Source organism: Molossus molossus, unplaced genomic scaffold, assembly GCF_014108415.1.
Source record: "Molossus molossus isolate mMolMol1 unplaced genomic scaffold, mMolMol1.p scaffold_m16_p_1, whole genome shotgun sequence".
Taxonomy (NCBI): Eukaryota; Metazoa; Chordata; class Mammalia; order Chiroptera; family Molossidae; genus Molossus; species Molossus molossus.
The window spans coordinates 252,076,813-252,104,041 of record NW_023425344.1 but is presented as its reverse complement, the minus strand read 5'-3'; the positions used below and the strand labels follow the sequence as shown (position 1 = coordinate 252,104,041).

At 61.1% G+C, this 27,229-nt stretch overlaps 1 protein-coding gene across 6 annotated transcripts in view; it reads right to left on the bottom strand.

Moving 5' to 3' along the window:
• PACS2 (phosphofurin acidic cluster sorting protein 2) overlaps positions 1-27,229 on the bottom strand; it is a 41,747-nt gene that overhangs the window by 1,136 nt on the left and 13,382 nt on the right. Inside the window, exons 2-24 of one of the 6 annotated variants that reach the window (XM_036282154.1) lie at positions 18,999-19,086; positions 17,738-17,827; positions 16,171-16,296; positions 15,161-15,323; positions 14,684-14,757; positions 14,353-14,433; positions 13,215-13,274; positions 11,065-11,222; positions 10,160-10,250; positions 9,791-9,865; positions 9,282-9,427; positions 8,808-8,940; positions 8,466-8,570; positions 8,285-8,391; positions 7,913-8,067; positions 7,515-7,625; positions 7,085-7,193; positions 6,316-6,348; positions 2,985-3,027; positions 1,590-1,632; positions 1,204-1,339; positions 353-579; positions 96-209 (exon numbers count right to left, since the gene is read on the bottom strand). In XM_036282154.1, coding sequence (XP_036138047.1) covers positions 96-209; positions 353-579; positions 1,204-1,339; positions 1,590-1,632; positions 2,985-3,027; positions 6,316-6,348; positions 7,085-7,193; positions 7,515-7,625; positions 7,913-8,067; positions 8,285-8,391; positions 8,466-8,570; positions 8,808-8,940; positions 9,282-9,427; positions 9,791-9,865; positions 10,160-10,250; positions 11,065-11,222; positions 13,215-13,274; positions 14,353-14,433; positions 14,684-14,757; positions 15,161-15,323; positions 16,171-16,296; positions 17,738-17,827; positions 18,999-19,086 — 2,468 coding nt within the window. Of the gene's footprint in view, positions 1-95; positions 210-352; positions 580-1,203; positions 1,340-1,589; positions 1,633-2,984; positions 3,028-6,315; positions 6,349-7,084; positions 7,194-7,514; positions 7,626-7,912; positions 8,068-8,284; positions 8,392-8,465; positions 8,571-8,807; positions 8,941-9,281; positions 9,428-9,790; positions 9,866-10,159; positions 10,251-11,064; positions 11,223-13,214; positions 13,275-14,352; positions 14,434-14,683; positions 14,758-15,160; positions 15,324-16,170; positions 16,297-17,737; positions 17,828-18,998; positions 19,087-27,229 lie in introns of those variants that run through there. The other 5 variants (XM_036282163.1, XM_036282159.1, XM_036282174.1 and 2 more) reach the window with 5 other exon arrangements.

Sequence of the window (27,229 nt, the reverse complement as noted above, 5' to 3'; positions counted from 1 at the left end):
AGCCGGCAGAGCCACCTGCCTTCCCCGTGGTCCGCCTGCGTGTTTCTGGCGGCTGCCCAGACCCCTGAGGGAAGGACACCAGGGCCCACGCTCACCCCGCAGCATGTTCTGCTGGTGCTTGGCCGTGCAGATCAGGCGGCTGATGCCCTCGATGCACTGGCTTTTGGACTCCACCTCTTTGTCCTTGGTTTTCTTGGGCAAAAACATCACTGGAAGGAAAAGGGACCGTGCTGTCCTGTTGCTTCTTCAGGGCCTGGGGAGTGGAGGCTCTGGGACCCATGCTCACCTGGCAGCACACGGGAAGGGCCCATGTGGCGGCCCTCGCCTATGACAGCCCGTCACGCACACTCACCCTTCTTGTTCTTCTCCTTGGTGACCACGGTCATGGACATGGTGGGTGTGGCTGCGGCCTCGCCACTGCTGGGCAGCCTGCTGACCTGGAGAGACCGGAAGGTGCACTTGAGCGTGTTTTTGGTGGTAGGCAGGTCTTTCTTCTCCGCATCTCTCTTCCTGTCTGCGGGCTGGGCTGCCGTCCAGTAATCCACCTGCAGCCCCATCAGCTCAGCGCCGACGCCCTGGCTGGAGAAGCAGAGGGAGGCTCACCGTCTGTCCTCGGCGGGTGCCAGTGGCTGCCTGGAGCTCTGGCAGTCAAAATGCTAGGCTGTCCCAAGGTGCCCCTTGAGTCTGGAGGGCCAAAGTCAACCAGCCTCGTCACAGGTGTGGCCCCGTAGAGCCCGGCAGCCCTGTGGCCTTGTGGCCCACGGTGAGAGGATTCCCCAGAACACACACAAGCTCTACTGCAAGTTGTGCTCACAAGAGACCCGAGAGCAGCAACAGGCTGCTGACCCCTGCCTGCTATCTCTGACACCTACCCACGTCGTGTTCCCAGAACCTGTCTGGACAGGGCATCCTGTGTGTACCCACTCGGGTTCTGTCCCTAGTGACGATGTCACTCTGAGAAGCTCAGGACCGAGCCCACCCACATGGCATCCTGTCCAAGCCAGCCCACAGCCCATGTCCACCATTCTGAGTCCACTCCCACCAGACCCTCAGCTTCCTGACACCCGGGGCGGCCAGGGATCATGAACTCTGCCAGTATTCTCTAACCTGAGCCCCGCTGCGTTGGGTGTACTGACAAGGGGTGGACGGGAGTCAGGTGGACCGCACATCTAGGGACTGGGGGTGGAATGTGGCTGCCGTTACCTGGGGGAGGACAGGCCCCCACTCACTGACGGGGAGGAGGGTGGGGTGGGAGAGGCTTCCTTGGTGGCTGGAGACGTGGACGGCGGGGTGGACGAAAGCACGCTGGAGCCCGAGGGGGCCGCATCGTCCGAGTCTCCTTTGGGAAGGAGGAGGACAGCACTGAGTTCCCAGAGCAGCCCAGGTACCTGGACCAGGATTGGGCCAGGAGCTCAGGCAGCCGGGGGCTGGGAGAGCATGTGGGAGGAGCTGCCGGCCTCCTGGCCTGCTGGGTGGAGCAGCTGCCTGAGGTGAGCACACCCACCGCAGTGGCATTCTGTGCCCTGGGCCCCCAGACCTGGCTCTGCCCTCAGGCCTTGAGGAGGCTGGTGCTGGAGAGGGTGGGTTACCTGATGTGGCCGAGGACGGCTCCACTATCCCAACCTTCACCACCTGGAAAACAACAGGCACCAGCTGGCAGCAGCATGGGGGCTCTGGGGCTGTGTCCTGGCCCACGGCCCCGCCCCTCCTGTCCAGGGGCACAGCCCAGCTCAGGCTGCACTCCCCAGCTGTCAGCATGGCACAGATGTGGCGAGGGACCCCCCCCACAGAAGGCGTCTTGGGAGACTCCCTGAGAGCAGCGCGCTGCATGGCCACCCTGCACTTCAGGAGCTGGGGCCAGTGCTCAGGACACACGGCCTCTGGCGGGACGGCAGCCCTTCCCCATGCCCGGGCCTCGGCCGTCCCCACTCCAGCCAGCCCTTAGCAAACCCTGAACCTGTGAGTGGCCAGGCCCAGATGCCAATGCGATCAGGACCCTGGCGTGAGGGAGCCCTGCCCAGCTCGGGGACAGAGACCCTGGGCCTGCACCAGGCTCAGCAAGGTGCTGCTTCAAACCCTATGTGGGCTGACGGGCCTCCCCCAATACTGGTGTGGACTGTGTGGGGACTGACTACACACGTTCAAGGGGAGCCACTGTGACCAGTCACACCCGGTCCCATGGTGGCATTTCAAATATCTGAGGGACTTGTGGCAGTGCAGGGCCCACCCATCACCACAGCAGTGGTTCTCAACCTTCCTAAGCCGCGACCCTTTGATACAGCTCCTCATGTTGTGGTGACCCCCATCCATAAAATTATTTTTGTTGTTACTTCATAACTGTAATTTTGCTACTATTATGTCTTAGGCAGCCCCTGTGAAAGGGTCGTTTGACCCCCAAAGGAGTCACGACCCACAGGTTGAGAACCTCTGCCACAGAAGGTTCCACGGGACAGGCTGCTCTGGATTAACCCCCCGGAAGGCCGGCAGCTGCCCTGGACACCTGACCAGGGGAACAGAAGCCCTACAGCTTTCAGAGCAGATGCCTCGGGGGAAGGCCACGCAGTGGACAACAGGCAGTGAAAACTCGGGGCAGAAGAGGGAGAGTGGCCGACTGGCCCAGGGCCGCCCTCCATCCCTCCCTCCGGGCTCACAGGCCACACCCCGCCACCCGGTGGGACCGAGCGGAGCCTGTGGCTTGGGCGCCTGCCCGGAGAGCCAGCCTGACTCCTCGGCACCAGGACGGTGCTGAGACAGGCCTCCTCACCCCCCGACAGACACGAGAACGTGAGCAGCTTTAAGACGGGAGGGATTCAAAGGCAGTCCTCAGCTCAGATTGCTGAAGAAGGTTCTGGAAAAATCAACTTAATGCAAAATCAGACAGGTACAACTCGACCTGTTGGCAGGTTTCACTCCCCAAGCAGGCAGGGCCAGCAGAACACAGGAATGCTTTGGGCAAAGCCGCTGTCCACCCACGAGCTACTCACCCCCACGAAGGGAATGAACTTCTGTGAGGATTCCTCGTCGGGGCTAAAATCAAGAAGACAGTCACGCTGTGGTCAGGGCAGGCGCACCCCTCCACCCAGCCCACCGCCCTGCCCTGAAGGCAGGCACAGCTTTCTGTGCCCAGGCCGCAGGGCAGCTCCCGGAGCAAGGGGAGCCCGGCCCGAGGAGGACCCGCTTACACCCTGCCGGGACCGTCCCTGTGCACAGGGCAGGCGGCCAGCCCTGAGGGAGGGCTTTGCTGTGCCCTGGGACCCCCAGGGAGCAGTCTGGGCCTCCTCTAGTGATTGAGGTGACTCTCCTCAAGTCAGGGTGTGGCGATTTCCCCAGGTGGTCTGGGTGAAGGTGGTGCCATCCAGAGGTGAGGCTGGGGCAGAAGACTGCCCCAGGCCTTCTCGGCCTTGAGGTGGGTGCACACACCCTGCTCTGACAGTGCTGCCCCCAGAGCAGCCTGCAGGCCTGACCAGACTCTGGGCCGCTGCTGTCGAGTCAGGCGGTGGAGGTCCACCTGCACCCGGCTCTGCACCAGTTCTGGCAGGACCATGGCCTCCCTGGAACTGAGGCCCCACCCAGGTCCAGAGAGGCCGTCGTGGGGCGTGGACAGAGCTGGTCCTTGGGCTCCTCTCAGCAGCCTGACTGGTCTTCACCTCGCCTGGGGCTGTGGCCCAGGGGCTCTCAGGAGTCAGGTGTGAGGACCCGCGGGCGGCAGGACAAGTGCCTCCTTTCTGGCCTTTGGGGAGGTGCACAGGGCAGGGTCAGCCCAGACCTTCAGTGTCTCCCTGCCCTCCTCCGTGGCTGGTGCGTCCTCTGGCCGGGGCCTGGCAGTCGGGGCACTATCCCAGCTCTGATCCCGTTTCCTCCCCAACCAGAGCCTGTCGGCGAGGCTCCCTGCAGGCAAACGGCTGCCGTGCCCCCGCCTGGCCAGGGGGGTCACCACGTGTAGGGCCAGCTGTCCCCCCAGAGCACCAGCTTCCAGGAGCCTCGCAGCACCCGGCCACGGCTCCCTATGAAGTGAGCCACAAGCTGAGCCTGGCCGGTGTGGCTCAGTGGGTGAGTGCTGACCCTGCACCAAGAGGTCGCCATTCAATTCCTGGTCAGGGCACATGCAGGAGGCGGCCAATCGATGTTCCCTCTCATCGATGTTTCTCTCTCTCCCCCCTCCCTTCCTCTCTCTCTAAAAGCAATAAAGAGAAAAAAGGGAAAGAATGTCACCAGCTGGACCAGTAGGTCAGGCCCAGAGGCAGCACAGGACACAGTGGTGCAGCCACCCGAGGCCCGTCCTGCAGGAGGCGCTATGTGAAGGGATAGCAGCCCCCCTTCCTGGGCGTCACCTGGACACTAGGACCCACGGTCCCCACCTCACCTCCACAGAACACCGGGAGAACGTGTCTGGATGACAGAACCCACAGATTCGGTCTGTCCCATTGAAAATGACCAGAGTCCCAGCCCTCTCCTGCTCTCTGAGGGAGGGGCACAGCTGAAAGAGGAGACGTCCCTTTTCTGCATTGCACACAGCAAAGCTGCCTGAGTCCTGTGCTGGCCTGCATCTGCACGCACAGTGACATAGGCCGGACCCAGGGCTCCTGGCCCACAGGGACACCTGCCTCCAGCAGGCCAGCGTCCGGTCCCCTCAGCCCTCCCCACAGGTGGCTCGCAGGGAGGCAGACGAGGGCCTCGAGGGGCTAAGACTCGGGAAATGCCACAGCACAGGGGTGTTGCTGGAACTCTCAAAGCCAAGCTGTGCCTTAGGGACATGCAGACAACATACAGCCCATGACACGGGCCCGGCATGACAGGGGTGACACAGACTTGCCACTGAAACTCCTCAACCCGAACCCCAGAACAGAGGGAAACATGTGTCCTTGGGGGTAGCCACACCTCTGGCTTCGGGCGTGGGGCTGGGCCAGGACGGGGCACTGAGCAGCCCTCACATGAAGCTGCCGGGCTGCACACAGTTGGTGTGCTGACCTTGGCCCAGGAACCAGTGGTCAGGCAGGACCTCCCTGCAAAGCTCTTAAGGGCTCAGGCCAGAGAGGGGCCAGGAAGTGGGCAGGCAGACTATGCCCACTGCCCACCCTGTCCTGGGTCTCCTAGGTGGACAGGAGGGTGTTCTCTGTCCCAGTAGGCAGAGGCTGGCCACTGACCACCAAGCTCTGGGCTGAGGGTGGCCAACATGCAGGGCCCCCATGGACTCCCTCCAGGGCCTTCGGAGCCCCCACCCACCCTGGGCACCAGCGTCGCTCCTGTAATGCGAAGGCACGGTGGCAGGCACGGCGGGCAGGGCCAGGGTCCCCAAAGCCCTGGTGTGCTGCTCAGACCAGCAGACGGAGAGAGGAGAAGCTGGCACAGGCAGCGGGGCATGCTGCAGGGTCCTTGCGCCACGGTGAACGGGAGCAGCAGCAACGGTCACAGAACGGGGGCGGGGGGGGGGTCAGGGGGCACCACAGCTGGTCTTTCTCGAGCCCCTCAGGCTTGTTTAGCAGGACAGTCGTGGGGGCCCTGAGACCCTCCTCCTGGAGGCCAGCCAGGACTCAACGACCCTGCCCTGGGGGCTTTGCCAGGAGAGCACATAACCAGGACCAGGGGCAGAGGGTGCCCCAAGGGAGGGACGAGAGGGGCTGAGGAGAAGGCAGCTCTGTGGATGCCCAGGGTTCGACTCTCAACAGATAGGTTTTCAGAGGGTGGAGCCACCTTGGGGGTGAAGAGCCCTTGACCTGAGGTAGGGGCCCCAGCAGCCTGACCACAAAACTTGGACGGCAAACCCTTCACTTAGGGGCGCTGACTGCTGTGCTGCCCGGGCAAGGCCCCATCCTCGTGGCCCCTGGGCACGGTCAGCACCAGTCCTGTCCTCCCAGGCCCGTCAGCATGGAGCTGGGCTCACGACCCCTCAGCGCTGTGAGTCAGGCCCGCTCTTGGCCAGTGGCGTCCAAGGTCAGTGGTCAGTGGCTCAAGCTGGGGTCCAGGCACCTGCTTCTACGTTAAGCAGCAGCAGCGGACATGGCTTCAGAAACATATCTGTGCACTGAGAGGCCGAACTGGGCCATGTCTTAAACCAAACCTCTGGGCAGGGAAACAGAAGAGCCCAGCCAGGTCGCAGGCTGCAGGCTAGGTGGGCCGCAGACGGGGCGGTGGGGGGGGGGGGGGGCTGCTGCAAAGGGTCAGGTCTGCTCCGCAGGCCCTGGCAGGAAGTGGGCAGGAGGGGCAAGCAAACCTGGTGTGCTGGCCCTTGGGGACGCACTCCCACTTACTGACACTGCTAAACAGCCCTAAAGACCAGCCTGGGGACAAAGGGGTACAGACCAGAGACAGTGGTACCTGAGGGTAAAGTCAAAATGGAAGTTCTTTTTCCTTTCAGAAAGCCACCAAGAAAGAAAACACGAACAGGTTACTTCACGCTCATGAGCCCCCAGCTCAGCCGGCAGAGAGAGGTTCCCGAGCAGGGAGGGCAGGCCGCTCGAGAGAGGAGGGCCGGAGCCCAGAGCTGGACAGGCCTCCACCCGAGCACACTTCCACTACACCCGCCACCTCCTGCCGCAGGGAGGCCGGCTCCGCCCTCGCACATGTGCTTCACTTCGACTGGCTCAGAACCGGTGTGTCTTGCTCACCTCCCCTATGAACCCTGAGCCCCCAGGGACTCCCCAGTGGACCTGCCGTGTCCGAGGCCTGGCCTCTGCCTCACGGCAGCTCTGCCCGCTGTCCTGCTCTGGGCAGAGAGAGAACGTGTCTCCGGCCCGGGATGCCTGGCTGCTGGAGCGGGTCTGGGTTCGAAAGAGCAGGTCACTGCTGGGGGCTGGGACAGTTCTCTTTTGACTTTTACTATGAGAAGTCACGACACATATGGAACTAGAAACATGACCGGCTTATTCTAGCTCCTCTTTGGGGTTAGTGAAGGGTCCTTTTGTCAAGGAAGACAGGACACGGCCTCACCCCAGCCCAGCTCCGGTCCACCCCACGGCCACCAGGTTTGTTCCCAAGGGCAATCACTGGGAGCCCCAACACATCGCCCAAAGAGTTGGGTCTGTGGCACGGGGTTGGGTGCCCACTCGCCTGCCCTCACTCGCCCAGGCCAGGGCCCTCCAGGTACCTCTTCTGCTTGTAGGTGAGCATGGCCTCCGCAATAGGCAGCTGGTGGGCACAGTTGGCCCCCGCGATGTACTGTGTGACTCTCGACACGACATCCAGCGTGTCCTGCACTGCATGAGGGGTCGTAAGGGATTGTGAGGCACCACGCTGGGCCCCTCAATGTCCCCTTCCCAAGGCTACCCATCCCTGGAGCCCAGCGGCGGCCCTCCATTCTCACTGAGCCAACCCCTGGGGTCCCAGTCATCAAGCTCGGGGCTCACAGCGGGCCGAGGAAAGTGTCCGGGCCAGGGCCCTGTCTGCTGACACCCTCCCCGCCCAGGTGCTCAGGTGTGGCCAGGGTCTGAGAAGAGGTGGGGCATGGTGGTCTTGTCTCGGGAGCAGACAGACCCTTCTTCTTAATGAGTGGTGGTGCGTGGATGCCCTGGCCTCACCGGCGCTTTGGGCCTCCAGCTTGTTGAACAGGTCCCGCCAGGCCAGGTCCTGGAAGAAGTTGTTGTAGCGGTAATCCACGGAGCCCAGGTACCTGGCCACGGGGTGGGAACCTGCAGGCAGGATGGCATCAGGGCGTCTGACCCGCCCACAGCTCTGCACCTGCCTGGCTGGGCTGGGCAGCTGGGGAGGGTCTGCCTCCCTGAGGGCTCTTCATTTCCCAGTGGCTGGCCCGGTCAGGTGTCTGCAGTCAAGTGAGTGGCTTAACCAAGACAATGGGCAGGGCTCAGTGACACGGGCTTGAGATTTAAAGGGCTGATGATGGACCCTGAGCTGCCTTCCTGACAACAGAAATGAAATCCAGCAGAGTCGGCATGCCAGGGGCGGCCGCGGCGCTCACCCAGAGGGATGACCAGGAAGCGCATGTAGCCCAGCCAGTCGGGTGTCTTGTGGGACAGCTGCTCCACGAAGAGCCGCAGCACGGCGCTGAGGTAGTGCTGCGCCCCGGCCACCGCGATCTTCACCGGTGCCGGCGGCTGGGAGTTGCAGTTGCAGCTGGGTCACGGGCAGGAGGAGGACAGATGCCTCAGGACCCATTCTCATGGGGAGAGTCATCCCTGCCGAACCCCAGGCCCCCAAAAGGCCCCACAGAGGCTCATTCTCCACCAGGCGACCCCCCACCCGGATCCACCCGCAGCCCTCTGGATGCAGCCATAGGCAAGTCTGGGTGTGTGGATCCCAACAGCGGCAGCAATGCGCACGGCGGACTCACTATCTCTGTATCCGTGAGACGATGGTGCTGAAGGCCGCCTGGACGTCGGCCGCGGAGCAGGTGCACACCACGGGCAATGTGTGCCGCTGCAGGACGTCCGACAGGAACTGGGGACAAGGGCTATGGTGGGCCTCGGGCCAACCCCCTACCCCCACCCTGCAGGGAGGACACCGGCCCCCACCTGCCCCTGCCAGTCAGCGGTGTTGACGAGGATGATGTTCTCGGGCAGCTGGTCGTCGGAGATGAGGATGTGGTTTAGCTGGTCATACACGGTCTTCCTGGGGATCTGGAGACACAGGCCCGTCCACACCAGGTGGGAGGGGTGCTGCAACCCTGCACCATGACCCCCCAGCAGCCGCCCCAAGTGAGCAGTGCTCAACTCTGGACAGAGGCCCCCAGGCTAAAGGCGCACAGGGCGCCGGAGCCCAGGCGGCCGGGCTGCGGGGCCAGACAGGCACAGGAGCGGCACAGACCGTGGTGCTGAGCTCACAGGCCAACCCGCCCTCGGGGGCACCCTGCCCACCTGCAGCTGGCTCCGCGTGTCTGGGCAGCGCTCGTTGTCCAGGCTGTTGGCTCGCTCATTCTGTGGCCTTGCCGGCTGCCGCTCCTTCAGGGATGTACTCCGGCCCCGGCGACCGGCCTGCTTCCCCTCAGACCTGTGGGGACCAGGACAGGCTGGGGTGGGCCCACGTGCTCACCACCCCAGTTCTCCTGGAGCCTCGCCCATGGGCTCAGCAGCAGCAGAGCCTGGCACAGGCACCAGCCACGGGGGACAGGTGATGGGGCCACGGGGACCTTCCCCACCCTTGGAGCAGGCAGCACACTGCAGCCCTGCCTGCCGGCAGCTCCTGACAAGGGAGTGGTGGGGCCACTGTGGACCTCCAGGTGGGCCCCCAAAGCAGCAGGCAGGCCTGGCTGCAGCGGGTGTCCACACCCCAAGAAGGGACCGTCCCACATGGCATTGCCCAACTGACAGCCTCCCAGGGTGGCCTGTCACCTGGTGGAGGGGATGACGAGAGATTCGGTCTTGGTGATGCGCCCGCTGGGAGGCAGCTTCTCAGTGAACAAGCCCAGGGTGGAAGTCTCCGCCTCCGGGCTGTCCTCAGGCTGTGCTGGCTGCTCCCCGGGGGTGAGCATGCACCGCTAGGAGGGAAGGACGCTGTTCGAACGCACATGGACGGGAGGGGCTCTGGCTCGTGGGAAGTATCCAGGCCTCCTTCCAGCTGGCGGCTCCCTATATGGACATGGCCGCACGCGGCCCTGGGAGCCGAGCTGACCTGCCTCCCACCACCAGGCCTGGTCGTGGCGCCACAGGGAGGCCAGCACCAAACCTCCCCACACTGGCCCTGTGCCAGGATCCCCTCCTGGAGAGCGAGGGCGGCAGAACCAATCCGAGTTGCTGGGCCTGTGCCGACAGCAAAGCAGGGTGCACGGGCTGCATAGGCACTGAGCCCCGCCTCTGGCTCAGACCCACAGGTAGCACGTGGGAGGCGTGCGCCTGCTTACGTGGGACGCCGAGTCAGAGACACTGTCGCTTGGCTGCTTGCCACCCTGGACCCGCGTCTTCTCGGGCACGTCGGCCTGTGTGAACAGGGCAGGAATCAGGCTGGGTGCCTGGCTGCACTCCAGGCGGGCGCTGGGCTCGGGGGGCCCTGGGGAGACTGGCCAAGGTTCCATGGGTGTGGGCTCAAGCTGCCCCGCGACAGTCACCGAGCACTGGCTGGGGATCGGGCCACATTGCAGAGCTGGAGCACGTGAGCTTTGGGTTTTTCAGCATCGATAGTAAGTGGCCCCGAGGGACTGACAGAGGTCAGGGCAGTCCTCCCCTCGCCTGACAGCCCGGTGGGGGCGGGGCTGCCGGGGCCCGGCACTTGCCGGACTCGGAGGCTCCTTCTGGCTGCGGGCGCTGTGGATGCTCCCAATCTCCGTCTGCGAGCTGGAGTGTGACAGGCCTTCGAAGTAGGGCCTGGGCGTGGGCAGAGGACACTGTCCTGGACCACCCCCCAGAGGCAAAGCTGCTGCTCTGGGCAGGGGTCCCATGGCACAGCAGTGTCACTGGAGGCCCCTGTCCTCAAGAACCATGGCACAAGGGATGACACGGATTGCAGGTGGCCTGCAGCCCCTTAGCTCCTCCACCGCTTTGAGGTCACCCTGTGTCCCTGAGCCAGCGGCAGAGGGTGACAGATCCACCCCACCATCCTGTCAGCTTGCAGGAACACAGGACACAGGGACAGCACAGGGCGCTGGCAGCAAGAACGGCAAACCCAGCGTCCGGGCCCCAAGTCCGGGCCCGGCAGGCAAAGACGTGCAGAGTGGAAGGGGCTTAGAGATTCTAAAGGACGGAGAAGACAGTCCAAACTAAAACGATGGGTAGGATTTCCAGTGCAGGTGACAAAGCCACACAGGCACGTGAAACTGTGTGTGGCAGGCAGGGTCAGGGGCCCTGAGATGGCCACACCTCACCCAGAACTGTGCCCCTCTCCTCCTGATCCCCTCCTGCGATGGGCACCTTGCCTGGGCCAGTGAGCACCGTGGGAGCACCGGCCCCCCAGCCCACATCCCACCCACCCACATCCGCACAGCCAGCCTCTCCAGCCCACCAAGGCCTCTTGCAGGCAAGAGCCACGGACCCCAGGAGCTTTCCGAGTGCAACCTGGGTCCTGCTGTTCGCTCCTTCTCCCAGGAAGCCCGCTCGGATCCACGTGCCCTTCCCTCCCCACCCTGCGCCCACACTCGAGCGCCCACATCCCCAAACCCACGTCCCCGTGGCCTCTGCACACCTGAGCTTGGGCTTAGGAGTGCTCAGAACACTGTCGTCGTCCTCCATGTCCGGGCCACTGTCACTGGGGTGCTCCATGTCCAGTGTGTCATACAGGAGGTCCAGGTCCTCTTCCACCTCGGGGACATGCTCTGCAGGGTCCTGCTCCGAGTCTAGGACCTACGGCGAGAACGGACCCATGAGAGCCGGCCCAAGGCTCGGGAGGAGACACCTGCAGGGCAGAAGGAAGAGGGCATAGACACGCGCAGCCTGCCTCTAGCAGCTTCACCAGCCCAGACACCCCAGATGTCGGGGCAGCGCCCCGGGGACCCCGCAGATGGAGGCACGCTTCAACACGTGGATGCCCCATCCAGGGTGCTAGGCTGGCACAGGTGTATGCCATTGTGGCCACCACCAAAATTGTGATGCAAGCTCCCCAGGGAGGCTGCTGCCCTCTCCTGTCCCCTGCCCTCCACTGCCCGGTGCGTTCGGCCTGTTCCAGGTCAGTCAAGAGGAGCCACGCAGCACACAGCCTGGCGCGTGTCCTTCAGCGGACTCCCTTTCGCTGCTGGGCTGAGTGCCGTGGCATGCAGGACAGGTCGAGCCATCATGGGGTGGACGCAGGGAAATTCCAGCGTCTGCAATTACAAACGAAGCCCCCAGGACCACATGCCAGTCTCCACGTGCATGTCTCCATCTCGCAGCGAGCACTGTGTCTGCTCCCCGAGGCGCCGCCAGGCCATCACACCACCTGTTTCCGCGGTCCCGGCCTCGTCAGGCTGTGGCCGCCTGGCATGTCTGTGGTTCGGCTGCACTTCCCCGTCGGCCAGGGGTGCCAAGCATCTTTCCACGGGCTCAGTGGCTCTTCACATGTCTTCTCTGGAGCAAATGTCTAGTCAGGTCCTTCGCTGAACTGTTAGGCAATGAATTTTTTAATAGGTTGTCTTTTGGAGTTGTCCGTGTTCTCTTCTCGCAAAAACGATTCCTATTTTATGAGCGTGGTTTCCCTTTCCTTGCCTTGACTGATTTGAGACAGAGAGACATCGATGTGCTGCTCCACCATCCATGCACCCTCTGTGTGCCCTGACCGGGGACTGGGCCCGAAAGCTCCACATGTTGGGCCAGCTGCCTCACGTCCTCGACGTACTGGAGCGGTTTCGAACTCGGCCGGGTCCTGCTCAGCTGGGTTTCTTTGGTGTTGCATCAGAGAAGCCACTGCTGGCCCATGCTTTCCACGGGAGCCCTAGTTTCAGCTCTCATGGTCAGGTCTTTGGTCCACTTTGTCGTCTTCCGTGCGGGTGTGGGTGGAGTCCGACGCCACTCTTGCGCGCAGACGTCCAGGCGTTCCGTCCCTGTGGCCTGTGAAAGCCGTTTCCCCCGCTGAATGGCCTTGGCAGGCTGTGGACTCAGCTGCCCGACAGGACCTGTTTCTGGACTGACGGGCACACGGCTGCGACTGCGCGGCCGCAGCTCAGGCACCTGTGAGGCTAGAGCTGTGTCCATCCTGGGCCCCTTGCATCTCCGCATGTCTAACCAGCTGGCCAATTCCTGCAAAAGGGCAGCAAGGGTGCGACAGGAATGGCGCCGAGTCTGCGCGCCTGTGGGGAGGCCGTGCTGAGCACCGGGACTGTGCCGTGATTGTGTGTGACTGCCACACTGGGACACTTGGGGCTCAGGTCCTTAAGTCCCGCCTTTCTGGGGTGGGTCCTGAACCTGGGACTAATTTTCCTCTGACCACATTAAAAATAAACAAGGTGTTTGTCTTCTGGTTATAAAAGTTATACAAGCTCATCATAGAAAATCCAGAGACTAGAAGAAAGCTAGAACAAAATGTTAAAAAATACCTAGTATGTTTCTAGGGGGCAATGAGGGGAGGGGCACATGGCATCTGTCTTTCTGCTTGATTTTGTGCCAAACCTAAAAATGCTCCAAAACCACAAAACACAAAAACCTGTGGCCGCACCCCTCCCCAAAGAGGGCATGTGGCCTTCCCCTGGGTCTGGTCATCGCGTTAAAATTCAAGAAACAAAGCAGGTGGTGTTCTGGAGCCTCTGCTGAGTCAGCTGTCCCTGCAGATAAGTGCTGCGGTGGCACTGGTCAGGCACTGGGGACAGGTGCGGGGTCAGGGAGGTGGGTGCCCTGGGTGGGGTGGGGCAGGGCCCTGGCGCTTACCTCCTCGGACACGCGGAACCTCCGCAGCAGCGCCACGACCTTCTGCTTGAAATTCTGTTGCTGTGAGAGAGATGACCGGAGAGTCAGACCGGTGCGGCCGCCCCCAGACACGGGCGCCAGCCTCCGCCAGCGCAGCTGAAACCCGCTGCGACACCCACGAACTCAAGCATACTCCTGAAGTGTACCAAGGGGTAGTTTCCCAAGCACGCACACCATAGCTGGGGGCAGACTCAAACGGCCCGGCCCGGAAGGGAAACCTCCTCGGGTCCTCCAGGAGCCTGGAGCAAACGTGATGCCGGGTCACCGCTCTCCCCCCCTACCCCCCCATCCCCCTGCCTCCCCTGAACTCAGGTGGGCAGGAACAGTGAGTGCTCAGCTCTGGCTGCTCTCAGCCACCCTCGTTGGGGGGGGGGGGCAACCCTACAAAAGAAGGCCCACACTCCCCCTGCTCCCCATGCACAGCTGTGGGGACAGCTGTGCCCAACACACTGGGACCAGCCCTGGCCACCCAGTGCTGCCGGCAGAGGAGGCTGGGACGTGCCCATGGCCATTACTCCAGGGCTTCCCTGGCCACCCACTGCATACCCTGGGCAGAGGGGAGCTGAGGCTGGCTCGCTAGGAGCAGCTATGGGCTGTAAACTCCCCCAGGAGCTGGGGAGCCCAATGGGGGACCTCCTGTGACAGGCTGAGGCCCCTGCCTGGGGCTTCCTCCTGGAGAAGCCTCACAGCCCCACCCAATTCCCCTGGGCCCTGAGCCAGGTGGGCCGGATGCCGAACAGAAACAGGACTGGTCTCACACAGGTCACGTCTGGGCAAAGTGGGGCAGGGACAGCTACCCTATGGGCAGCCTAGGGTCAGCATGGGGACGCCCCACCTGACTCGCACTTGCCAGAGTAACTCTACATGATGGCTGAGCACCACACAGACCCCTCCCAGGCCAAGGCCATGGCATGGTGCTTCCCCAGGTTCACACCATCTCGAGGGGAAGACCGCACCTCAGGAGACGCCAGTACGTGCCCACCGCAAGCTGGGACAGCCACCCTGTTCCCCATCCCCCTGCACACCTAGACTGGGCCCCAACCCCCTCCCCTTGCCCCGCCCCCCTTCCCCAATGTTAGTAAAACCAGATTCCACCGACCCTGGTCATGGACGTCGTTCTTACTATCGATCGCCGCTGCTTCTTGGGCTTCCCTACATCGAAGTCATCCTCGTCCAGGTCCTGCAGGGACACAGGGCACCTGAGGCCAGGGTGGCCACTGGATGCCACAGCGACCCTGCCCTCCCTGGGACAACAGAGGGAGCCGCCTCTGAGGTGTCCCCAAGAGCCCGCCAACACACTCGGGGCTGGGCTCCGAGCCCCCCACCCCCTGCCACCATGTGATGGCAGCTCTAGAGGATCCCGGGTCCATGCTCTGGGCGTCCTGACGAAGCCGAGCCTGCCGCTGGGGTCCCACCACGCGGCCAGCTACCTGCCCGTGCGCGGCGTCGTCACTGGCCTCCTGCTCAGAGGAGAAGCTCTCGTACTCCTCCTCCGAGTAGTTGTCTGTGGAACGAGCACACAGAAGGGTCAGCACCTTGAGGTTCCACCCGGTGTCCTGGCGACCAGGCCACAACCAGTGACAGGTCCTGGCTGCACAGGGCGCAGGGGTGGGGGGGGCTGCGCTTCTGCACCCCCGGGAAGCCCCACAGCCTGGCTGTCCAGCACAGGTTCCAGCCTGGATCTCCTGCTCAGCGGGGCCCCTAACTCCCTCATCCATGGGGAACAGACACCCCAGGTGTGATGGTGGTGACAGACCATGCCTGTGCCCAGACCCCGAAAGGCACCAGATGGACCCCATGACCTCTGCTTACTGATGACATAAAGACTGGGACACCCCTGGGCCAGACCAGAGCAGCTGCAAACTTCAGGAAGGCAGCAGGAGGCGGCAGACTGCAGGTGCACTCACCCGTGGGCTTGGCCTTGGGGCCGGCCTGCATGGCGCTGTCCTCGTGGTCGATGGGCTGGCTGGACAGGGAGAAGATCCAGATCTCGGCCACCTTGGCGGAGGCCTCCTTGACGCTGCTGCAGAGGCTCAGCACCTGGCCACCCTCGGGGGGTCGCTGCATTACCTGGGTGTGGGCACCATTCCAGGAAGGACCATGGAGCAGGGGTGTGGTGGGTGGGGAGATATGGCCGTGGGCAAGAAAACGAGCGAGGACATGGGAGCTGGGTGGACGGGCCAGGAGGGAGCATGCTGGGCCAAGCTGGGTCAGCACCAGGCTCAGCACCAGGCTCAGCACCAGGGACAGAAAGTTGTCAGAAGGGAGAGTCTGCAGCCCAACTGCCCAGTGATCACACAGAAGCAAACTGAAGACAGAAGCTCCCAGACACTACCACCAACCACAGGATGTGCCTGCAGGTACATGAGGAGCACGGAGACCAGCCACCGCGTGTCCCTGCCCTGTGCTACACGACATCCGCATAGCTCCACGTCCCTGAGCATTCCCACCACCCTGAGCAAGGCCCATGATGGTGAAGGCTTCAAAGCACAAGGGACACATGGGGCCCTCACTGCCCCTCCCCTAGGGCCCATGTGAGTGGGAGCCCCTCCGTCCGGGAGTGCCTCCTCCAGCACCCCACCCACCCCACACCGACCGCCGGGACCCCAGGTCCTCCACGACAGGTAATGTCAGGTAGCTGGTTCCATTGGCACGTACTTCCCCCACTTCCTCACCAGGGAACCCCTCGAACTTCACATCACCTGACCCACCCTGAGCACACGTGCAGCCTGCTGGGCCAAAGCCAGCGGAGTGGGACACAGACCTCCCAGGAGGGACCAGAGGGCGGGCCACATGCAGGGACCCTTCCTGGAAGGGCACAGGCCACACCAACTCTAGAGCAGATGCTACCCTGAGCTGAGGGGCAGCCACCCTGGGGGACCAGGCGAGGGAGCGCGGGCCCTGCCTGGCGCCTCACCTCGGCCATGTGGATGGCTCCTGCAGCCAGCGTCTTGTAGCCCAGGATGGTTCGGTTCTTATAGCGCTTCCTCCGCTGCAACATGATCTGCAGCTTGTTGCCTTCTCTCTTCAGGAAGTGGGGGTACTGTGGGGGAGGGGCACGCTGCTGTCCCTGCAAGCCTGACCCAAGAGGGCGCATGTGCACCCACGGTCCCCCTCGGTCACTGCCGGCCCATCGTGGCTATGGCCCCGATCAACAGTAAAAGCCACTACTGGCGGACAGATGTGCGGCCTGCTGAGTGTTAGGGGCACGTTCTCCCCACAATGAGGGCAGCTGGGATGGTCCAGGTCACCCACGTGGTGCAGAGGCAGGAAGTTCATGACCCAGAGCTCGTGTGTAGGAAGAAAACGTTCACAAATATAAACCAATCTCAAAGTTGGGGGAAGGGCCCCGGCCAGGTGGCTCAGTAGTTAGTGTTGTCATGTTCAATGAAGGGTCGCAGGTTCAATTCCCAGTAAGGGCACATACCTAGGTTGCGGGTTCGATCTTCAGTCAGGGCATGTATGGGAGGCGACCGATCCATGTTTCACTCACATCAATGTCTCTTGCTCTCTCTCTCTGTCCGTTTGAAAAAGCATGTCCTGCCCTGGCCGGTTTGGCTCAGCGGTTAGAGCGTTGGCCTGCGGTCCAGAGAGACCCGGGTTCAATTCCTGCTAAGGGCATGTACCTCGGTTGCAGTTTGTCTGCAGCCCTGGTTGGGTCGTGCAGGTAGCAACCACTAGATGTGTCCCCTTCACGCTGATGTTTCTCTCTCTCTCCCCCTCTCCCTCCTGCTCTGTCTGAAGATGAATGCAAAAATGTCCTTAGGTGAAGATAAAAAATTTTAAAAAAGAATAAACTGTACATTTTGTAAATTATTCTCCAATAAACCTGATCCCACCCTCCTGAGTTCAGCACAGAACCCAGACGCGGTGGTGGGCATGGGAGCTGGGGTCAGCGGGCCCGTCCAGGCAAAGCTGGGGTGCAGGCTGGAGTGGCTCTGGGGGATGCGCGGGGCGGGCGCTGGCAAGGTTCCTGGGATTCCATGAGGCCACAGCGGCTGCACTTACAACGAGGAGCTGAACGGCTGTGAAGCGGACCCACACCAACAGGTCTCAGCGCTCACAGCGTGTGTGAAGCCAGGAGCTGCGTCTGCTGAGCCTGAGTGTCTTCGAAGCCAGGCCGAGCAGCGCAGGCAGGATGCTACTCTCGGGTCAGTTTGGGGCTGGCCCGGGTCCGGACAGAATCTAGGGATGTCTCTGTTTCATCCTGGGGTGTCCAGGTGGAGACTGAGCCACGCTTAGGGCGAGCACACCCCCAAATTTCAAAGGGGTCAGAACTTACACTACCAAGTCTCCATGTGTTCCTCTCCATCTTTTCCAAACAAGAAAAAAATGACCTTAACTGGTGATTCGAGGTTTCAACCTCACCACGTCCTCTTTATCATGAAAATGGGCTGCACACTTCCCAGATTTTTCACAGTAACCGGCCTGTGGTGACAAGGACTGGGGTGGGGGGGCAGAGCGGTACCAGTGAGGGGGCCCACCTGCAGGGAGAAGGTCAGCGCCAGGTCGGTCTCCACTTGTCCACTGGGGGGCAGCACAATCTCATGGGACCGCAGGATGCGCTTGGAGCCCTGAAGAAGACAGTGTCTCATTCAAAGGGGCGTGTCCAAGTGACGCCAGCTAGACAAGGTCCGGTCCCTTTGCTTCTAACTCAGGATGAGGAACTACAGGCTGGGGGAGCAGAGTACAAGCTCCCAAGGAAAACACGGACATATGTACAAACACTTGGTTAGTGAGCCTCAGGTCCGCCGGAAGCTCACCACTAAGACGGTGACAGTGGAGCACAAATCATTCATATGAAACACAGGTCCCAACCTCCACCTTCCACCAGAATAGTCCACACACGGCTCAGGTGTCCATCACACCACCGCGGACAACAGTGTCCCGACATGGCCTCCAGGTCACAAGGCCTTGGCAGTCAGGCAGGACCTCACTGGGACCCCACACCGGCGGCTGCAGGAGGGATCAGTTCAGAGCCAGTGGGGGGACAGGACTAGAACAGGGCTACTGGGCAGCTGCAGGGGCCGCAGAGGGCATGGAGAGCCAGGGGGATGAGGAGGGGGACTGCAAAGCCTTCAGCGGAGATGAGGGCAGAGAAGGGGTGCCGTGCCAGTGGGCAGGAGTGGCAAGGGTTCTGGGCGCAGGCTCCAGGCCATGTGGCCACATGGCAGGTACCTGCCGGCGCTCGGCGGTGAGGCCACAGCAGGGCACCCCACTCCCCCTGGCGGAGGGGCCACAGGAAGTACCTGCTGTGCAGCTCAGAACCACCGCCCATCTGGGGAGTGGACCTGGAACCCAGGGGCCCCTGAAAAAGCCAAGTCAGGCCGCACGGCTAATGGGCCCTCCTGAAACACCTACTTGTTCAAACCAAATAGGAAGCTGTGGGCTGGGCAGTATCACAGCACCAGAGTGAGAGGTCAGCCGGGCCTGGGTCAGGGCTGGCCGGTGACAGGCACAGGGTGTGGGTGCAGGGAGAACCTACCTGCACTCCTGCTCTGGGGACCCTGTCTGCCCTCCCTAACCCCATTTTGTGGAACGCTGGCTGTCTGCCTGTATCGGGGGACAAGACTGCGCCCCAGGAGGGTCCCCACCCTGCCAGAGCATCAGGACTATCTTCCAGGCCACCGCCTGGCAGAGGCTCCCCTGCTCCCGGAAACACGGGGCCCTAGCTGCCTGGGTAGCCGCTCAATCCTGGGTAGCAGGGGTCCTGCAGAGCCCGGGGCGGCAGAGGGAGACCCTCACCTGCATCTTCACAGCAATCACCACAGAGATGAGCTCCTTCTCCAGCTCCTTGAACACCACCAGCTTCTTCAAGGTCAGGCTGCACAGCCTGCAAGGACAGATGCCCTTCAGCAGTGACCATGCCATCTCACACCTCCTCAAGCCCAGGAAGGTCCCAGCTGCAGCTGGACCACCCACTCTCTGCCCTTGGCCTCCAGCACCATGGTCACCATGACAGACTGGCCATCAAGTCTCCCAGGAGCTGTTGCCCAGGCCCAGACAGGCTGGGAGCCACCCTCGGGGTCCCTGCATGTGGTGAGCACCCCTCAGTCAGCCAGGTGCACCTCTCCAGGGGTCCCGAAGGTGGTTGGTTGAGAGTCTGTGCACAGGCAGGCAGGAGAAGGGCTGACAGACCAGTGATGTCCCCTAGGATGCCAGCGTCCCCCCCACAGCATCCCCTACCCCACTGGCTGGGAGCCTTCCTTGACCCTTTGCCCACCAACTTCTGTTCTGAGCCACACACAGCCGGAAAGACGGGTGTCGGCCCTGCGGGACGGGCTGGAGGACACCCCGCACCTTCCCCTGTTGCCGCAGGGTCTGCACTGAACCAGTGAGCCCGTCCCTGGCGACTGACCTCCCTGGAGGCGGCAGCACATGGGCGGGTCCCCACACAGCCCCAGAAGGACGAAAAAGCGAGTGTGTGCGCCGCCCCGAGTCTACCTGCCAGGGCCTGGGCTCACTCTCCCATGCAGACGTCAGCATGACCAAGTCCCAGTGCCCGCGCCCCAACCAGGAAACCAGATTCTCCGTGCCCACCTGAGTTGTCTCTTGGTCCCCAAAGTATGAATCTGAACCCCAAGCAGCAGGACAGATGCCCAACAAGGCCAGGCCACGGGGCATAGCCATCTACTGGCATCAAAGTGACACCACGCTCTGGTCTCTGGCCATGAATGAAACTTGGGGAGATAGTGGGCCAGGAAGGAAAAGGAGAGGAGACAGGTTAAAGGAGTTAGTGTTCACCAGCCGTAGTCTGGGCTAAACAACATGAGCTCCTTTAAAGAACTGAAATCATGTGAAGTACGTTCTCTGACCAAACTGGAGTTAACCTCAGATTAACACGCGGCAGGTAGCTGGGAACCTCGCCAGCATACCCATCAGAGACCCACCAAAGAGGAAGCCAGGACAGGAGTGGGAACACGCTGCGGGGCGCCAGGCAGAGCTGAGAGGGGTACCGCAGTGCTGAACCTCACACTGGCAAGAAGAAAGATCTCAGCCAGACATGAGAAGAGCAAGTCGGACTCCCAGCGAAGACGGAAACCGACAAAGAAAACCAAACCAAAAGGTGGTTGGTTCTCAGGAAGATCGATAAAGTTGATAAAACCTCCAGCCAAACAAAGAAAAAGAAAAAACTGGCCCTGGCTGGTGTTGCTCGGTGGTTAGAGCGTCGCCCACAGACCAAAGGGTCAGGGTCCACTTCCCAGTCAAGGGCATGTACCTGGGCTGTAGGCTCAACGGGCACGCGCGGGGAGGGTGCAACCAGTCGATGGCTCTCTCTCACATCGATGTTTCTCTCTCTCCCCTCCCTCCCTCCTCTCCACTCTCTCTAAAAATCGGTGAAAGAATCCATCCTCTGCTGAGGATTAACAACACAAGAAAAATCTGACCGGTGCTGGGGTGAGAGGGGCTGTTGGCTCGGGGCCCAGACACACGTGACACCTCAATGCACGTTGTTCTGAGAACCTCAACTACAGGCACTGATTCCCTGACGCGCACAATGCCAAACCCACCAGGATGCAGAGACTATTTGAACAGCCTGATCCATGAAAGAAATGGAGTTAACAGTCGAAGGAGAAAACTCCAGGCAAATTTAACCAGGAACCAAAGGAAAAAATAGCACCAATCTACATAAGATCTTCCAGAAAACAGGACAAAGAAAGACTTTTCAACTCACTGGAAGAGGTCAGCGGTCACCACACAACCAGCACCAGGAGAACAGCACGAAAGGACACTGCATACACTGCCCCATGACAAGCACAGGCTGGAAGAGGTGAGCGGTCACCACACAACCAGCACCAGATCAGCACGAAAGGACACTGCACACACTGCCCCGTGATGAGCACAGGGTGGAAAACTGCACCAAACACGAGCAAAGAGAGTCCGGACACACACAGAGGGACGAGACACAGCGTGACCGTGTGGGCTTGTCCTGGAGTGCAAGGCTGGCTCGACCCCGGGAAATCAATCATCACATCGACAGGCCAAATCAGGAAAACCATAAAACTTCCTCAACTTAGCCAGAAAAACTTCTGACAAAATTCAATATCCATTTGTGATTAAAAAATCCCAGTGAACTAGGAATGGAAGGGGAACTCATGAACCTGACAAGGAGCAGGTCCAGAGGCCCCTTCTAATGCCATGCTGCCCCCTGCAGGCCCGCCCAGGACAACAGGCAGGAAAAGGCAGAGGGCTGGAGGGAAGGAGTGGAGCTTTTCTTGTTGGCAGACAACCCCAGCATCTATGTAGAAAAATCCTGGAACTGCTGAGCTCAGCAGATCATGATACAAAGTCAACACATGAAAAGCAATCGTATTTCTACAAACTAGCAATGAACAACTGGAAGCCAGTTTTTAAAATCTCCGTTTACAATGGCTCCAAAACAGAAATACAGGGTCTGAGCTGAAAACCCGAGTGCCAAAGCAAGGGCCCACGCCTGCCTGAGCAAGCAGAGGGCGCCCCTCTCCCGACCCAGGCCTGTGGATTTAACAAGATTCCAGTGAACCACAGCCAGCCTTCCTTGTAGATCTCAATGAGCTGACTTTAAAATTTCTAAGAAAAGGCAAAAGAACCAGAATAATCAAAATACTGACAAAAGGAGGATGAGCCCAGCTGGTGTGGCTCAGTGGCTGAGCATCGACCCATGCACTGAGAGGTGGCTGGTTCGATTCCTGGTCAGGGCACATGCCCAGGCTGTGGGTCCGATCCCCAGTCGGGGGTGTGCAGGAGGCGGCCAATCGATGTTCTCTCTCATCGATGTTTCTAACTCTCCCTCTCCCTTTCTCTCCCTCTAAAATCAATAAGGAAAAAAAATTTTTTAAAGGAGGATGAGGCCAGTTGGGACCTCTTACCCCTGCTATGGAGCCATGGAGCCTGCCATGAACCCCATGACCACAACAGGAATGCTGACAAAGGTGCAGTAGACAGACTCAGAGCAAAAGAAAGTTTGATAAATTGTACTTCATCAAAATGTAAAACTTTGCTCTGTGAAAAACACTGCTAAGAGAATGAAAGATAAGCTGAGAGTGGGAGAAACTATTCACAAATCACATGTTTGACAAAGGGCTTTATCCAGAATATATAAAGAACTGTCAAAAATCAACAATATGAAAATCAACAACCCAATGAGACTAGACTGGTGGCTGCCAGAGGGGAGGGGTTGGAGGACTGAGTGAAAAGGTGAAGGGACCGAGAAGTGCAGGTTGGCAGTCACAGAACAGTCCCAGGACGTAAGGCACAGGAGAGGAATGGGTGGAAACACTAATAACTAGGTGTGGTGCCAGGCGGCACTGGAAGTATCAGGGGAAACTCTGTAAAGTCATGACTGTCTAATCACGATGCTGTACACTTGAAACTAATACAAAATAATACTGAATATAAACTGTAACTGAAAAAGTTTTTTAAAAGAAAAAGAAAACGGACAAAAGGTTTGAAAAGACACTTCACCTAAAAAGACACATGGGCCCGGTGTGGCTCAGTGGATGGAGTGTCATCCCACGGACTGAGAGGTCCTGGGTTCGATTCCTGGTCAGGGCACATGCCTGGATTGCAGGCTGGATCTCCAGTAGGGGGCGTGCAGGAGGCAGCCGATCGATGGTTCTCTCACATCGATGTCTCTCTCTTTCCCTAAAAAACAAAATCGATAAAAATATATTTTTCAAAAAGACACACAAACAATCAACAAGCCCATGAACCTATGCCCGACACCACGAGAGGCCACCATACCTCCTACAATGGCTGAAATAAAACACAAAACCCTAACACCGGGGGCATGACACGTGACTGTGACAGGTGGCACCCTTGTCTTGGCTGTTCACGTGCCATCGAGGTCAGACAGAGCTGAAGGACGGAGATCCATAGGTGGGGCAGGGTTGGGGACAGCTCAGGGCCGTGAGGGTGCTGGTCTTGGGTGAAAATGTCCAGTGTCCTGAGCCAGACTAAGGAGTGACGAGACCCGCTCAGAGCTGCCAACAAACACGGGGCAGGTGCATCTCATTGCCCATAGCCACAGACCTAAGGGGACCTCAACCAACTGCCACCACAGGCCTGCGCTGGGTCCTGCACATACCTCCTGGCACTGAACATGGTGGGACCTCAGGACTCAGCCTCTGACCTCTCAACCTCTTTCCATCTGTTTCTGTTCCTCAGTTTGTTTGGTGGTCTCTAGCATTCACTGTCCGTGGCGTGGGGATGGCTCTGGCTAGAAGTGCAATGGCACCAGCCTCGACGTGCCCTCATCACTGAACTGCGAGGCCTCCTCTCCCATGACTGTGGACACCAGGCTACCTGCACTCTCCTTTCCTGGGTGCAAAGGCATGACACAGCTCAGCTGCACAAAAACAGGACAAGGGCATTGTCTCCCATCAGCGCTGGCCCACAGGAAGGCCTAAGGTTCGCATCACAGACAGCGAGGGCCCAGGTTTACTCCCCAAGCCTCGGCCCTCGAGGAATCCAAGCAAATACACTAACCCCCACACACAACTCATCGCTGACATGGGGCTGCTGCTCCGTGGGGTGTGCGTTCTGGGCTTGGGCACTAGAGGGCAAGGGTCAGGGGTAAATGGACCCTGAGCCCTGGGACGCTGGGACCCATTCCTCATCGTGGATGTGGGGTGGTGTCCACGCCTCGGTGCTGCTGCACATGGGTGCACGTGTCTCTCACAGCCCGCTCTCAGTTCCATGCCCAGTTCCGCTGGGCCACAGGTCCCCATGAACTGTGTTTCTGGGGAATCGCCACTGCTTTCTACAGGGGCTACACCATGTACATCCCCACCAGGCTTGGTTCTCCCTTTTCATTAGAAACTTGCTGGGAGGATTTCCCCCAAACAGGGCTCCCCAGCTCAGAGAGCAGCCTTGCCAACTGCCCCAGGCCCATGTGCACAGGACAAGTGTGCCTTCACTGCCCCCTCCCTCAACAGCTCGCTGGGCCGCCCCACTGAGCGCCCCAGGCCCATGTGCACAGGACAAGTGTGCCTTCACTCCCCCCTCCCTCAACAGCTCGCTGGGCCGCCCCACTGAGCGCCCCAGGCCCATGTGCACAGGACAAGTGTGCCTTCACTCCCTCCTCCCTCAACAGCTCGCTGGGCCGCCCCACTGAGCGCCCAGGCCCATGTGCACAGGACAAGTGTGCCTTCACTTCCCTCCCTCCCTCCCTCAATAGCTCACAGCCAACTCTGGGCGACAGTGACACTAACTCCTCCAAGAACCAAACCTGGACACTGCCGCGAGCAGAGTCAGAGATGGAGCGTGGATGCAGAAGCATGGTCGCAGGGCCGATGGCCGACAAAGGGCTGATGTCCAGTACAAAGGCTCTTACAGAAGCACAAGAGGACAAAGGACCCAAAGAACCACAGGACAGCCACAAAGAGGCCCTTTCCCCACCACACACCGGCCCTCAGGCTCCTTGGCCCCAGGGTGGGCCACTCCTGCCCCCGGAGCTACAGCCACAACTGTCCAGTGGGCACCCCCCAACTTAGGACACCCTCCCCACCTCGGGATACCTCCCCTGCACACCTGCAACTTTTGGCCACCTGATGGAGAGAGCTGGGGCATCGAGTCCCTAAGTCCCCAGGGAGCATCCCCTCCACCCCTCAGCAAATCTGTCCCGAAGGTGTCCACACAGCAGGCAGCCCAAGCCTGTCACCCTGGGGTCCCTCCTGCTGTCGGCAGCACAGGGTCCCAGAGGGACACACATCATCCCCACTCGCCTGCCTGGCTGGTGTCCACGAATCTAGAACTATCCCTGACCCCCCTTCTTAAACCTGTAACACGTGCAGATCAGTGCATGCAGTGCCTTCCAGTGTTAAGCAGCCACTATGTCCACCCTGAAAAGGAACCCTGGGCCTGGCCATCAAGCCCCGCCGCCCGGGCAGAGCCGGCCTTGTTCCAGGATCACAGAGCCTGCGGCCTTTCCGTGGCCTCCTTCCCCAGGAGCGCGGTTCCCAGACGCCCCGCGCTGCAGCCTGTCAGGCCTTCCCTGTTTGGGGACGGGCACTGTCCCACTCAGAGCAGAGCGTGTTAGCACCTTCCCCACCGGCGGACGCCTGGGCTGGCAGCCCGGCAGCCGTGAAGGAGGCTGCGAACACGAGCGCTCGTACACAGGCCCTGTCCCTGCTCCGATCCTCCTAAGGACACGTGACTGCCGAGGGGTCCCCAGCAGCCACCACTTCCCATGCCTACCAGCAATGCCCAGCTGGAGGCCTGGGACACAAGGGCCAAGGAGGGGCCTGGCCGGCCCAGCCCCCACCCGTGACAGCGATGGGCCCGCGAAGAGCGTTGCACGGGTTTCTGAAGAACACACCACGCCTGCGCCAGCCCCGTGAGAACGCTGACTTCCTCCGGGGTCCTCCGGGGTCATGGGGTGGGGTCCAGCCCTGTGGTCCCAAAAGTGCTGTGTGTCTTCTGGGAGGGAGAACTGAGGAGCCTCTGGTTTCCAGGGCTGACCTGCTTGTGTCATCATGTGTCTGTCCTAGGGGGAGTTGGGGTTCTGCGGTGACAGCTGGCCAGGTGGCCCAGAGAGAGGCGCGGGTGGGGGCAGAGGAGCACGGCCATGGCCCGCTGTTTGAGCTCCTTCAACAGCCATCTGGTAGGTCTGGTCCTGAGCCGGCTCTGCAGAAGGTGAGGGCTCGAGTCCTGCCCATGTCCTGAGCGCTAGTCACCTTTCTCCAGGGCCTGGGGCAGCTGCCAACTCTCACTGGCCCAGCTCAGCTTTCTCTGGTGTCTGAGCCTTATCTGGACACGGCTGCTTCCTGCTAATCAGGAGAGAAGGTCAGAGGTGACTTCTCAGTGTCTCCGCTGGCCAGCCTGTAGGGCCAGTGACTCCTGCAGGAGGCGAGGGACAGTCTGGGGCTTCATCTCAGACAGCTGGGACCCCCTGGAAGGCGTAGAGGAATGGGGGGGCTCGGTGGCTCTGAGCCCACCTCCCAGCTCCAGCAGAGGCCAGCCCCCAACATAGGAGGAAAGGTACAGGAGCCAGTCCCTGGTGGGGAAGGGGCGCTGGTTAGACCACGGCGGAAGTCAGCGTTTTCACAGGGCTGGCCCGGGCATGGTGTGTTTTTCAGAAACCTAGGCAACGTTCTCCTGCGTGGGCCTGACACTGTCACGGGGTGGGGGCTGGGCCTGGCCAAGGCCCCCCGGAGCCCTCGTGGGCCGGAGGCCAGCATGGCCATGCGGATGGAGGAGCTGGCGCCCACCAGCAGCCTGCAGCCCAGCACCTGCAGTGCCATGAGTGCGTGGGGGACAGGCCCCTGGGGCTGTGCACACAAACGCTGAGATGCCACAGCCTCAGCTCTGGCCACAGTGACGCGGCCACCATGGAGGGGCCACTGCCCATTCTGGTCCCAGCCATCAGAACACCCTGCCCTCAGGCCTGCACCCTCTGCCTTGGTGACGCAGAGGCCCGGAGGTCGCCCCGCCCCTCCACCTCCAGCCCACAGCCCCTGGCTTGCAGGTACATCTCACCAATGCTGCAGGGGAACCCCGCACTGTCCTTGGCAGGAGAGGGCCGACGGGGCGGAGGGTGTCTCCCTGGCAGGAAAGGGCCCCTGCCCAGGGCTTTCCTGTGAGTGAAGATTCCCCAACCCCAACAAAGGGCTTTATTTGAGCAGACGGCGTAGCCCACCTGGGAAGCTGGGTAGAGGATGGCAGCTGACTGCAGGAAGAATGCAGGCTGGGGGGCCCGAAAGCACCTTGATCAGGCCCAGGGACCCTCCCGTACAGCCTGCAGCCTGGACCTGGAAGACTTCAGGGACCAAGCGATGGCCCCGGGCAGCCCTGCTGGTGCCTGCCCTGGGGTCAGCCTGGACAGGGTGTGGGCCATGGCCTTCCTCAGGCTTCTTGCCAGTCTACCATCTCCTGCCCCTCCCCCGACTTCCTATGGAGCAGGGGAGGTGTGGGAGGGGTGCAAGCATGCTCAGGGATGGGCCTAGATGCAGGAACCCCATTTGCCGGCTCCACAAACATTTAGCTCTTGTGAGGGG